The sequence below is a fragment of the Genypterus blacodes genome, unplaced genomic scaffold, assembly GCF_046128005.1.
Source record: "Genypterus blacodes isolate CSIRO-AG114 ecotype Tasmania unplaced genomic scaffold, CSIRO-AGI_Gbla_v1 ptg000028l_1, whole genome shotgun sequence".
Classification (NCBI taxonomy): domain Eukaryota; kingdom Metazoa; phylum Chordata; class Actinopteri; order Ophidiiformes; family Ophidiidae; genus Genypterus; species Genypterus blacodes.
Window position 1 is genome coordinate 3,250,066 of NW_027466841.1, and position 12,542 is coordinate 3,262,607.

General features: G+C 44.7%; 3 protein-coding genes across 3 annotated transcripts in view; all 3 read left to right on the forward strand.

Annotated features, from left to right (window-relative positions):
• The window catches only part of notch3 (notch receptor 3), a 28,405-nt gene extending 21,740 nt beyond the window's left edge, over positions 1–6,665 (forward strand). Inside the window, exons 24-33 of the mRNA XM_076144238.1 lie at positions 82–611; positions 708–1,034; positions 1,126–1,274; positions 1,399–1,630; positions 1,728–1,818; positions 1,931–2,099; positions 2,189–2,493; positions 2,615–2,762; positions 2,873–2,970; positions 3,064–6,665. Of these exons, the coding sequence (XP_076000353.1) occupies positions 82–611; positions 708–1,034; positions 1,126–1,274; positions 1,399–1,630; positions 1,728–1,818; positions 1,931–2,099; positions 2,189–2,493; positions 2,615–2,762; positions 2,873–2,970; positions 3,064–4,554 (3,540 nt within the window). The 3' untranslated portion in view covers positions 4,555–6,665. The remainder of the gene's footprint in view (positions 1–81; positions 612–707; positions 1,035–1,125; positions 1,275–1,398; positions 1,631–1,727; positions 1,819–1,930; positions 2,100–2,188; positions 2,494–2,614; positions 2,763–2,872; positions 2,971–3,063) is intronic.
• A 900-nt stretch (positions 6,666–7,565) lies between these two features.
• On the forward strand, positions 7,566–8,931 carry LOC142993571 (microfibril-associated glycoprotein 4-like). Its single transcript, XM_076144354.1, has 5 exons — positions 7,566–7,573; positions 7,768–7,966; positions 8,087–8,183; positions 8,386–8,553; positions 8,690–8,931. Exons 1-5 carry the CDS (start codon positions 7,566–7,568, stop codon positions 8,929–8,931), a joined length of 714 nt encoding a protein of 237 aa, XP_076000469.1.
• Positions 8,932–10,563: 1,632 nt separating this feature from the next.
• On the forward strand, positions 10,564–12,185 carry LOC142993572 (microfibril-associated glycoprotein 4-like). Its single transcript, XM_076144356.1, is given in 7 exon segments — positions 10,564–10,567; positions 10,803–10,963; positions 11,084–11,180; positions 11,376–11,543; positions 11,681–11,848; positions 11,851–11,924; positions 12,174–12,185. Coding segments are annotated over 7 exon segments (684 nt in total).
• Positions 12,186–12,542: the final 357 nt, after the last annotated feature.

Sequence of the window (12,542 nt, forward strand, 5' to 3'; positions counted from 1 at the left end):
TTCATCAAAAATTGAGTTCATCATTACAACCTTTTTGTTTATTTATTGTTAACTGAGTGCATGGATTCTGTTCCTCTTCAGGGCTACACTGGGTCTAACTGTGAGAGAAGCATGTCCTGTCGAGAACTGTCCTGCTACAATGGAGGAAGCTGCGCACTTACTACCCGTGGGGCGCGCTGCACCTGCCTGCCAGGTTACGGCGGACCCCAGTGTCAGCACCACAGTAATGACGGTTGCTCGTCTCAGCCATGCCGGAATGGAGGGCTGTGCACGGAGGAGACCAGCTTCCCGTTCTTCCACTGCCAGTGTGCCAGCGGCTGGGCAGGGAAACGCTGCGAGCAGGGCGTCAGACTTACAGAGACTGCTCCACCTTCCTGTCTGCTCGCTGACTGTCATGGCAAAGCTAATGATGGCGTGTGCGACAAGGAATGCAACACATTCCATTGCCACTGGGATGGTGGGGACTGCTCTCTGGCAGTGAACCCTTGGGCCCGTTGTACAGATCCCCGTTGCTGGCGCGTCTTCAACAACAGCCAGTGTGATGAGTCCTGCAACAACCGCGAGTGCCTCTATGACAACTTTGACTGCAGGAGCAAGGAGAAAGTCTGCAAGTAAGTTTTCACAAAATACATTTAACAAAACTCTCTGCTTTTCCTGTTCTGTGCTGTGAAATACTTAACTGATCCATTTGTTTTTGTGTTGTGCAGTCCAATCTATGAAACCTACTGTATCGATCACTATGCTGATGGACTCTGCGACCAGGGCTGCAACTCAGAGGAGTGCGGCTGGGACGGCCTGGACTGTGCAGGCTCGACTAAAGAAGACCTCGCCAAAGGTGTCTTGGTTTTGGTGGTCCTGCTGCCTCCAGAGGAGCTTCTCCGCACCAGCACAGCTTTCCTGCAGAAATTAAGTTCTGTCCTACGCACAACACTTCGCTTTCGTCGAGACTACAATGGACAAGCCATGATTCGTCCCTATACTCGCCGAGAGGCACGTCTCAAACGAGAGATCCAACCTCAGGAGGAGGTCATCGGGTCAGTCAGAAGCACTACAGATTTAAAAAGGAAGTGTAACCTGCTGATTACATGCATCGCTAACCATTTGCCTCTCTCTCTCTTCCTGTAGTTCCATAGTATACTTGGAAATAGACAACCGTCTGTGCTTGCAGGAATCTGAAGACTGTTTCACCACAGCTGACAGTGCTGCAGAGTACCTGGGAGCCTTGGCCGCTGTAGATATGCTCCGCTTACCTTACCCCATCACAGAAGCCCGAGGTGAGTAAGAGTCAAAGGTGTGGGAAGTAGGGATGCTTAGGGTGCTGAGGGTGCTGAGGGTCCTGCAGCACCCCCTTCTGGTTTTGTTGTTAATTGCTGTTAAATATTGTTTTTTTTCCCACAGTTGAGACGATTAGCGAACCTGGAATAGACCCCATACCACAATGGGCCAAGCTAATGCTGGTTGGCATAGCATCTCTGTTCCTACTGGTGATCGTCGTCATTGGCATGTTGATTGCGCGTAGAAAGAGAGAGCACAGCACACTGTGGTTCCCTGAGGGCTTCTTCCTCAAGAAGGAACCCAGCAGCAACAAGAACCGCAGGGAACCTGTGGGCCAGGATGCTCTTGGCATGAAGTGAGTCAAACATGAACTCATGATGCAAATGAATCGAAACTATTTGGAGATAAAGTCATAGAGACTGAGTTCTGATTCCTTGTGCTGTTGTTGACAGACACATGCCAAAGGCTGTAGAAGAATCCCTGCTAGGCGACCACAGTGACCACTGGATGGATGCAGACTGCCCAGAGGCCAAAAGACTGAAGGTCAGTTACACATCTCATGAATGTGTGTGACATTATGTTTCACACACAGCTATATATGTATTTTGATAAACTGCATTACATAAACCTGCATTTTGTCGTCGTGTGACTTCAGGTGGAGGAGCCCAGCATGCTGTCTGACAGTGAAGACGCAGTGGACAGCAGGCAGTGGACACAGCATCACCTGGCAGCTGCAGACATCCGAGTGCCCCCGACCATGGCCCTCACCCCCCCCCAAGGAGAGTTTGAAAGCGACTGCATGGATGTTAATGTTCGAGGCCCAGGTTGGTAGTCAGATGTTTTAACCAGTTTCAAATGAGGAAGAAAGCATTCAGTCTCTGTTAGACATTCATCCTGGTGTGTTTCCTGACAGATGGTTTTACTCCTCTGATGCTGGCTTCATTCTGTGGAGGCGGCTTGGAGCCTGAGATCACAGAGGAAGAAGAGTCTGAGGAGTGCTCAGCCAACATTATCTCTGACCTCATCTACCAGGGCGCCTCCCTGGCCGCCCAGACAGATCGTACCGGAGAGACAGCGCTGCACCTGGCAGCCCGCTACGCACGCGCCGACGCTGCAAAGAGACTGCTGGATGCTGGAGCAGATGCCAACGCTCAGGACAACACAGGACGAAGTCCTCTGCATGCTGCGGTGGCTGCAGATGCACAGGGTGTATTCCAGGTAAACACACACCGACAAATACTGTGTGACTTGTAAGCCATTTTATTGGTACAGATGTCAACACATTCATTCCAAAAGTCAGATTTTGAACACAGACTCACAGTTCATTCCTGCTTCCTAGATTCTGATTCGGAACCGGGCCACAGATCTCGACTCCCGTATGTATGACGGCTCCACTGCGTTGATCCTGGCTGCGCGGCTGGCAGTGGAGGGGATGGTGGAGGAGCTCATCACTTGCCATGCTGATGTCAATGCAGTTGATGAATTGGGTGAGTGTCCTGCTGCAGCTGCTTGTGTTTTGCCGTTACATGCAAGTCTTTAAGCTGAATGTGTGCAGATGTTTAACCTCAGTGTTTGCTCTCTCTCTTTTTGTTTTTAGGTAAATCTGCGTTGCACTGGGCTGCTGCCGTTAATAATGTGGAGGCCACTGTTGCGCTCCTCAAAAATGGTGCAAACAAAGACATGCAAGACCTGAAGGTATGGCATTGACCCCAAAGACACTTTTGCCTAGGAATTAAGGAAACCAACTCATTCTTATCTAATACTACATCTGTTTGTTTGACCTTTTAGGAGGAGACTCCTCTGTTCCTTGCAGCCCGGGAGGGAAGCTGTGAGGCTGTGAAGGTGTTGCTGGCTCATTTTGCAAACAGAGAGATCACAGACCATATGGACAGGTTACCCAGAGACATTGCACAAGAGCGGATGCATCACGACATTGTCCAGCTCCTTGACGAGTACAACACAGTTAGGAGTCCCCAGGGCCATGGAGTTGCTGGACACCACCTTAGCGGGGGACACACCCTGTCTCCTCTCATGTGCCCACCCAGTGCCTTCCTGCCTAGTCTGAAGAACACCCCCCAGGGCAAGAAGAACCGTCGGCCTGGGGCTAAGGGTTCAAGCCTTGGAAGCCAGCATGCTGTCAGCCTGAAGGAGTCGGTCAAGGCCCGCAATAAGAAGCTATCCTTGGACATGCAGAGTGCCTTACTGGAGAGCTCAGTCACCCTGTCCCCGGTCGACTCGCTGGACTCTCCCCACGGTGGAGCTAGCAATGCTGGCTATGTCACCAACCCCACTTCTCCTGTGGCCATGCAGTCACCAGGGCTCTTCCACTCCTCCATGTCTGTTCCAAACACCCCTATGCTACACACTAGCATGTTGGATGGAGGGGGGCCCTTTGCTGTGTCTCTAGCCCAGCTTAATGATCTTGGAAGCGGAGGAATGTCCTTGCAGGGTCGCGTCTCTATGGCATCAGATGTCAACCATGGCTATGTGCTTAATTCAGGCCAGATGGGGCTCAACATGGGCATGGTCAGTCCTGTCAGCGTACCCTTTGACTGGCACAGCAGAATGCAGCCCTCCTCCCAGTGTGGCCAGCAGGTGGTGAACCTGGTGCAGAGTAGCCAGGGAGGCATGCACCCCCAGAGCCCCATGCAGCAGCAGCAGACCATGCTTATGCACCAGCAGCAGATGTACCGCAACACCATGCTGCAGCCAACACCCGTTACCTCCACGCCCTCCATCAGCCCAGTCAAGCTGCCCTCCATTGCTGAGCAGCAACAGATGATCAACCACACCATGAGCAGTCAGCAGAGCATGGCCCGCATCGGTACCTCCACCCCGCCGACACCCCAGACCTCACAGCCACCGCCAGCATTCTTCCAGCAGCCGCAGCAGCAGCAGCAGCAGCAGGTACCTCAGCCTTCTCAGTCCCAGCCTGCCGCTCAGCCCCCACAGGCGGCCCCGCCAGCAGCCCAGCCCGCTCAGGCACCGCCCTCCCAGGCGGGCGGCAGCAGTGCTGTAACGGAGGATTACCCCACCCCTCCCTCCCAGCACAGCTATTCATCCGCACTAGATGCTACACCCAAGCATTACCTGCATTTGCCCAGTGAGCACCCCTACCTGACCCCGTCTCCAGAGTCGCCCGAGCCCTGGTCCAGCCCCTCCCCTCACTGTGTATCTGATTGGTCAGATTCCACACCGAGCCCAGCGGTTGCCGGCCCGGCCCAAACCCAAATCCCCCACGTCCCAGAGGCCAATGGCAAGATGCAAGTGTTTGCGTGAAGATTGCACGGCCCCCACTTGGAAAGGGACTTGGGTTAAAAGAATATGTGGACTGGCCTCCGGGTCTGTCTGTGTTTATATGTGTCAGCCTGTTTCCAAGATTTTCATTGGATTTGGATTGACTGTGTTTATCAAGAGGACCGTCTGCTATTGATGTTTGCAGAGAAAAAGTAAAGGGAAATGTGTGTTGTCTGGAAAAACAGCAGACAATTGAATGAAGTAATTCTGTCACAGATGGACTTGTTTTTTATTATAAAAAAAGTATATGAAGAAAACCAAGTCTTTCATTTGAAAGACTGAGGAACACTCTCCTAAAAACTAACAAACATTTAAAAGGTAGATAAAAGAAAAAAGTAAATGTTGAAGGGAATTGATTTATTTTTATTTATTGTTTTTATCTTTTTCTAAACTATTTTTTCTGTTTCACCCGCTCACATAATGTGCCACTTCCTTCCACTCTACACGGTCCACCTGCATTGCTATTTAGACAGCTGGGCAAATGATGGTACTTAGAAAACGAAGATCGTCACTTTGTGCCTCTTTAGCCGTCCGGCCAATAAACAGACAAAGAGTAAGTCTCAATTATTTTACTTCGGCTAACAGCTGCTGGTAAATATGCAAAATAGTTTGGGCAAATGTCTTTATTCTGACATATTGTGATTTGATTGAATTGTGGTAACCGATTACTTTCCATAGAAGTATTATGAGTAAGAATGTAGACGAGTGTCTCTGAAGCACTTCAATGGGCGAGTGTGGGTCGGGGTCAGATACATTTAATTAAATGTTTGTAGTACATATATTTATAGTACATGGGAGGCATTTTATCTGTGGTCATTTTTTTCCCCATGATCATTCAAAAAAAGTAGTTTAGAAGAGTCTCGGGGCTCGAGCTCCCAATTGTAGTGCTTTTCCTGCCCTTGAGTTTCACTGCTCTCAGTTCTTGTCTCGGCCATTAGAACCTCAGTCCTGGAGTTTGTTTTGATCCACTGCAAGAACTGTTTAGAGCAGAACATTTGCTGCCCATAACATCAGCGTGTCACTGCCCTTATTAGTCTGTTTGATTTTTCATTTTGTTTTGTACTCTGTATATTTGTGGAAACCGTTGATACCTTTTTAACATCACTAGGATGTGCTAAGCTATGCTTATCAGCTGCTATTTTGTATGATTCTTATCTGCACACATTCCTCCATTTTGCTTGTCTGGGTCATCCGTGCTGTGCTATTCCTGCAGCATCCACCATTCTTTGAATCGTGGTCGACATTCCTGAGCCATGCTTGGCAGGTGAGGTTGTTGACGCTCACCTCATCTGTGTGTGTGTGTGGTGTAGCAGTGGTCAGTGTGAGGGCGTGGCTGCTGGGCTGTGGCTGCTTAGGCCCTGTCACTCCTCAGGGAGGTGTTATATGGCATGCAGGGGGACAGTTCCTCTGCATCTACAGTAGCCTCCAGTCCAGGGGCCGTGGAGTGGGCATCTTGAGATGACTTGTTCGAAGACACTGAAGGAGAGAACACTACTATGTAGTGCTGCACCCTTTAACTTTTTACAGGCTCCCAGCGAACCAGCTAAAAGCTTACGTGATGTCTGACCACTTCTTTGTTCTCACATGACCTGCGACTGTAGGACAGGAGTCGCCCTGTTCTTAACACACTGTGGACATTTCAGCAGATGATCATCTGATAACATTAGAACTTTGTAACCCTGCATTTATATCATGTGATATCATAAACAGAAAGGACTCTTAGCTGCCCTAGTGGTGTCCTAACAGCCCCCGCCACCCCGTTGTGTTCTAGACTCAGTATGTTTTTCATTGATTAATCCTGTTCACCTTAGAGTCAGCCACTGTTCTATTGGAGCTGGGAAACATGTCAGTTGAGTTGAGTTCAGTGTCCAGCTCAGATTGCATTTTACAAGGAAATCTCTTTTGAAATTTTACTATCTGGTCTTTTCATTTCCTTACCAGGTCACACTAAGTGTTTTGTACATTTCAATCTCCCAACTTTTGTTTGTAAATATGTGTCCTGGGTAGATCTTTGCTTGAGAAGTCTTATGTTTCTAAAATGATTGCTATGTACTAAAAAGGACAAAAATAAAGTGTACTTCATTTTAGCATTATTTGAAGCGGAGGCTGTGACTGATATTTTATTGGTCTTGTATTATTAGAACATTCATAGATATTTTGTATTATTATTAATTTCTATACTTGTTTAAAAGTAGTTCAAAATCATTGTACATAAAACCTTTTCATATTTTTTTCTTTCTACAGTCAGAAGTTGTAAAATAAGTTACTTATAATAAAAAAAACTGTAGGGAACTACATTTTTGTGTCCTGGTGTTCAGTGAGTTGTTAATTTCTTAATTTAGAGAATAATTTTCATTCATTTGGTTTCGCATATTTTTGAACCTTGATGAATGAAAAGCACATATTAGTTATTCAGCAATCAAAAACATTAAGAAATACTGAATTTCTCTGACAAAGATTTCAACCTGATTTTGCAGGTCGACTCGATACCGACCGATGCAGAAAGCAAATGCTCATTAAAATTAAACCTTTCAATCACGCAATTTTATGCAAAATATCCATAGTTTTTGGTTTTTCACTCCATCAAAATACTGAGAAGATATGAATTTTAGTAAGTTGCATTATTGCACATTATGTTATAGTCGTCCTCTAAGCAGGTAGAGAAAATGGGTGGATGCTCTTCTTTACTGAAAGGTTTCACCTAAATCACATCTCTCTGACTTTAACATGTTAAGTTATAACATTTTTTTATAAAACTGCCATGCTTCTCTAGCGCCTCCTACAGATTGAATCAGATTTTGGGAAAACAGAATAGCCCCCTATGACCTCAGAATCAGAAGTCTGTTATTGTCAAAGTATGTGAAAACACCTCATGCCTCGTCTTATGTTGCCACTGGAGGCAGCAGGTGGAAGGGGGGGAGGGGTGGTTGACATTTTGACACATAGCCACACATTAGCTCAGTCAGAGGACTTGGCACTTTGGACACTCAACCATGAGTCAGTGAGATGAGGACAGACACCTTGAAGATTAAGACTAAAGAAGTATAAGACTACAGATCAAATCCTGCCACGTCATTAGATAAATGATGGTGAGTTTTGTGCGATTTGATGTTCAGGTATTTTGCAAATACAGAAACTTGTGTCAAAATACAAACGTGCCAGAAGTTGACAGTTACTTTTATCTTTTGATGACAGGGTTTCATTCTTTTTTCTTTTGCTGATCCCGTTGTCAGCCTGCTCACCGGTAACTCTGCCAGTCGATTGCAATGATCTGTACGTCAGTGGCCTTGGTCACAGTGGAGTATACAGCATCTTCCCAGCAGGTCCACTTACTCCTGTCCAGGTCTACTGTGACATGGGTTGTGGAGATGAACCCACTGGAAGAAAATGGACAGTAGGCCTGCTTAAATAATGTCAATTTTAGCAGACTAGCATTATAATTAATCACGCTGCTGCTTGCTGCTAAGTTTGAACAACAAACAACCAAGCGCAAATGACAAGCATTTCATTCCAGATAATTCAGAGAAGGATGGACGGCAACATTAACTTTTACCGAGGCTGGGACCAGTACAGGACAGGTTTTGGACAAGCATCTGGTGAATACTGGTTGGGTAAGGGGCAATGCACAATGATCTTGGAATCGTTTCAGACTATAGCTCGAGATTCTGCTGGTTTTCGCTGGTTTGCAGCGTGCACAGAACACGCAATAATAATAAACGTAATAATAGAATAAATGAAGTTGCCCATTCTTCTTACTGACTCTCTGTCCTGTGTGTGTTTGCTGCCCTCCTTGTGTTATTTCGCCTCTCTTAGGTCTGGAGAATATTCATGCGCTCACCCAACAGAAGACCTATGAAATGAGAGTAGAGATGGAAGACTTTGAGGGGGCCAAGGTTTACGCCCATTTCACCACCTTCTCTGTTGGTACGGAGCAAGACGGCTACACACTGACTTTGGATGGATTCGAAAATGGAGGTGCTGGTGAGTAGAAGGGATTATGTCATGGACGCCTCAAAGCTTGTGTGTTACTGACATTGCAGCCAGTCCAGTAGAAACACACCACCAACCTTATACAGGCCTTCCTTTTAGTTCTGATTTCTTTCAAATTTCATTTCAGGAACTTCAATGAATGACGACAATGTCAAGAAGTTCTCTACATTTGATAAAGACCAGGGGACACACAACTGTCCTAAGACATATTATGGAGGATGGTGGTATGGGGCATGTCACAGTGTCAATCCCAACGGTCTTTATCTATGGGGCAGCTCACCCTATGGGATTGGGATCAACTGGTCATCTTGGAAAGGCTGCACATATTCACTGAAGGCCATTACAATGAAGATCAGACCCACACAGTAACTCAGTATGTTCTTCATTGATTAATCCTGTTCACCTTAGAGTCAGCCACGGTTCTATTGGAGCTGGGAAACATGTCAGTTGAGTTGAGTTCAGTGTCCAGCTCAGATTGCATTTTACAAGGAAATCTCTTTTGAAATTTCCTTACCAGGTCACACTTAGTGTTTTGTACATTTCAATCTCCCAACTTTTGTTTGTAAATATATGTGTCCTGGGTAGATCTTTGCTTGAGAAGTCTTATGTTTCTAAAATGATTGCTATGTACTAACAAGGACAAAAATAAAGTGTACTTCATTTTAGCATTATTTGAAGCGGAGGCTGTGACTGATATTTTATTGGTCTTGTATTATTAGAACATTCATAGATATTTTGTATTATTATTAATTTCTATACTTGTTCAAAAGTAGTTCAAAATCATTGTACATAAAACCTTTTCATATTTTTTTCTTTCTACAGTCAGAAGTTGTAAAATAAGTGACTTATAATAAAAAAAACTGTAGGGAACTACATTTTTGTGTCCTGGTGTTCAGTGAGTTGTTAATTTCTTTATTTAGAGAATAATTTTCATTCATTTGGTTCCGCATATTTTTGAACCTTGATGAATGAAAAGCACATATTAGTTATTCAGCAATCAAAAACATTAAGAAATACTGAATTTCTCTGACAAAGATTTCAACCTGATTTTGCAGGTCGACTCGATACCGACCGATGCAGAAAGCAAATGCTCATTAAAATTAAACCTTTCAATCACGCAATTTTATGCAAAATATCCATAGTTTTGGTTTTTCACTCCATCAAAATACTGAGAAGTTATGAATTTTAGTAAGTTGCATTATTGCACATTATGTTATAGTCGTCCTCTAAGCAGGTAGAGAAAATGGGTGGATGCTCTTCTTTACTGAAAGGTTTCACCTAAATCACATCTCTCTGACTTTAACATGTTAAGTTATTAAATTAAATAAATATATATATATATTTAATTGCACAAGTTGGTCACTTTGTGGTCAGACTGTGTGCATGAACCTTAAAGCTACTTATTTTGTAGAATTTGTTGAAATCCTAGTCCTGGTAGGGAGCCAGCACAGAGTGCAATGTGACTGCCATGCCTCTGTAGCGCCTTCTACAGATTGAATCAGATTTTGGGAAAACAGAATAGCCCCCATGCATCACAGGGGACTTATGACCTCAGAATCAGAAGTCTGCTATTGTCCAAGTATGTGAAAACACCTCATGCCTAGTCTCATGTTGCCACTGGAGGCAGCAGGTGGAAGAGGGGGGAGGGGTCCAGTTACAGACTTCGGGGATGCTTATAATGCTTGTAGTGTTTTTGTATCAGATTTTCCTTCCACCCCCACCATATTCTAAAATAAAAAACAACAACTTCACAAACTGCAATCTGACAATGGTCTCAACAACAAATCAACTGTGTTAGCTTGTAAATGGTAAGATTGTGTAGGGTTTTATTTTTAGGTGTTACCAGCAGCAGGATTAACTCACTATTCCGTTAGTCGTGTCATGTGAGATATTCTTACATGACACCACATGGACGCCACCTAACTTGAAACTGCTGGATTGTTGCCACACTTAGCCACATATTAGCTCAGTCAGAGAACTTGGCACTTTGGACACTCAACCATGAGTCAGTGAGATGAGGACAGACACCTTGAAGATTAAGACTAAAGAAGTATAAGACTACAGATCAAATCCTGCCACGTCATTAGATAAATGATGGTGAGTTTTGTGCGATTTGATGTTCAGGTATTTCGCAAATACAGAAACTTGTGTCAAAATACAAACGTGCCAGAAGTTGACAGTTACTTTTATCTTTTGATGACAGGGTTTCATTCTCTTTCTCTTGCTGATCCCGTTGTCAGCCTGCTCACCGGTAACTCTGCCAGTCGATTGCAATGATCTGTACGTCAGTGGCCTTGGTCACAGTGGAGTATACAGCATCTTCCCAGCAGGTCCACTTTCTCCTGTCCAGCTCTACTGTGACATGGGTTGTGGAGATGAACCCACTGGAAGAAAATGGACAGTAGGCCTGCTTAAATAATGTCAATTTTAGCAGACTAGCATTATAATTAATCACGCTGCTGCTTGCTGCTAAGTTTGAACAACAAACAACCAAGCGCAAATGACAAGCATTTCATTCCAGATAATTCAGAGAAGGATGGACGGCAACATTAACTTTTACCGAGGCTGGGACCAGTACAGGACAGGTTTTGGACAAGCATCTGGTGAATACTGGTTGGGTAAGGGGCAATGCACAATGATCTTGGAATCGTTTCAGACTATAGCTCGAGATTCTGCTGGTTTTCGCCGGTTTGCAGCAGAACACGCAATAATAGAAACGTAATAATAGAATAATTAAAGTTGCCCATTCTTCTTATTGACTCTCTGTCCTGTGTGTGTTTGCTGCCCTCCTTGTGTTATTTCGCCTCTCTTAGGTCTGGAGAATATTCATGCGCTCACCCAACAGAAGACCTATGAAATGAGAGTAGAGATGGAAGACTTTGAGGGGGCCAAGGTTTACGCCCATTTCACCACCTTCTCTGTTGGTACGGAGCAAGACGGCTACACACTGACTTTGGATGGATTTGAAAATGGAGGTGCTGGTGAGTAGAAGGGATTATGTCATGGACGCCTCAAAGCTTGTGTGTTCCTGACATTGCAGCACAATCCAGTAGAAACACACCACCAACCTTATACAGGCCTTCCTTTTTGTTCTGATTTCTTTCAAATTTCATTTCAGGAACTTCAATGAATGACGACAATGGCAAGAAGTTCTCTACATTTGATAAAGACCAGGACACACACACTTCAAACTGTGCTAAGGCATATTATGGAGGATGGTGGTATGGGGCATGTCACAGTGTCAATCCCAACGGTCTTTATCTATGGGGCAGCTCACCCTATGGGATTGGGATCAACTGGTCATCTTGGAAAGGCTACACATATTCACTGAAGGCCATTACAATGAAGATCAGACCCACACAGTAACGTGTCAAATAAGTATAAACATTTTTGGTTCAAACCTTTGTTGCATCATTTGTTTTCGCTCATTGTTTAGGGATTTATGATTTATAATAAAACCCATTAACCTTCCCACTATGGGACAAAGTGTTGACATTAAGATAAACTTCCGTCTAAATGTATAAATGATACATACATTTAATATTATCATTATGACGGGACATATAAGCTGTTAAATGTTGTGGTTCTCTGTTATCTTTCACATTGAGCAGGATCGAGTGTAAGGCACAGAGACAACATCACAATGAAAGGGGCTGAACAACACACATGATGTTACATCATGATCCATGGGAACTGCGGCGAGGCCCCGGGGAGCCATTCTAGCTTTGTCTAATGAGAAGAGAGGAAAGAAAGAGGAATAAAGGCTTCTCCTCCTCCTCTCACGTTTCTATTGCGTGTTCATTCAAACGCACTACAGCTATTAATAATGAACTGGTTCGTTGTTCTAATCTTCACATAAAAGTCTCTCCATTGCGCTGTTGTGTGGCGTCGTAACGGATAATTGTTATAATTGAGTTGCATAATGATGTATAGATTCTATAAAATTGCAGCTGCAGCTATACAGTAGATGTCTATTATCA

Bases quoted from the DNA above. Each gene is read 5' to 3' on its own strand.
- LOC142993571 (XM_076144354.1), top strand. The intron at 7,967-8,086 runs GTAGGCCTGCTT...ATTTCATTCCAG, and splicing joins CCACTGGAAGAAAATGGACA to ATAATTCAGAGAAGGATGGA. The intron at 8,184-8,385 runs GTAAGGGGCAAT...CGCCTCTCTTAG, and splicing joins ATCTGGTGAATACTGGTTGG to GTCTGGAGAATATTCATGCG.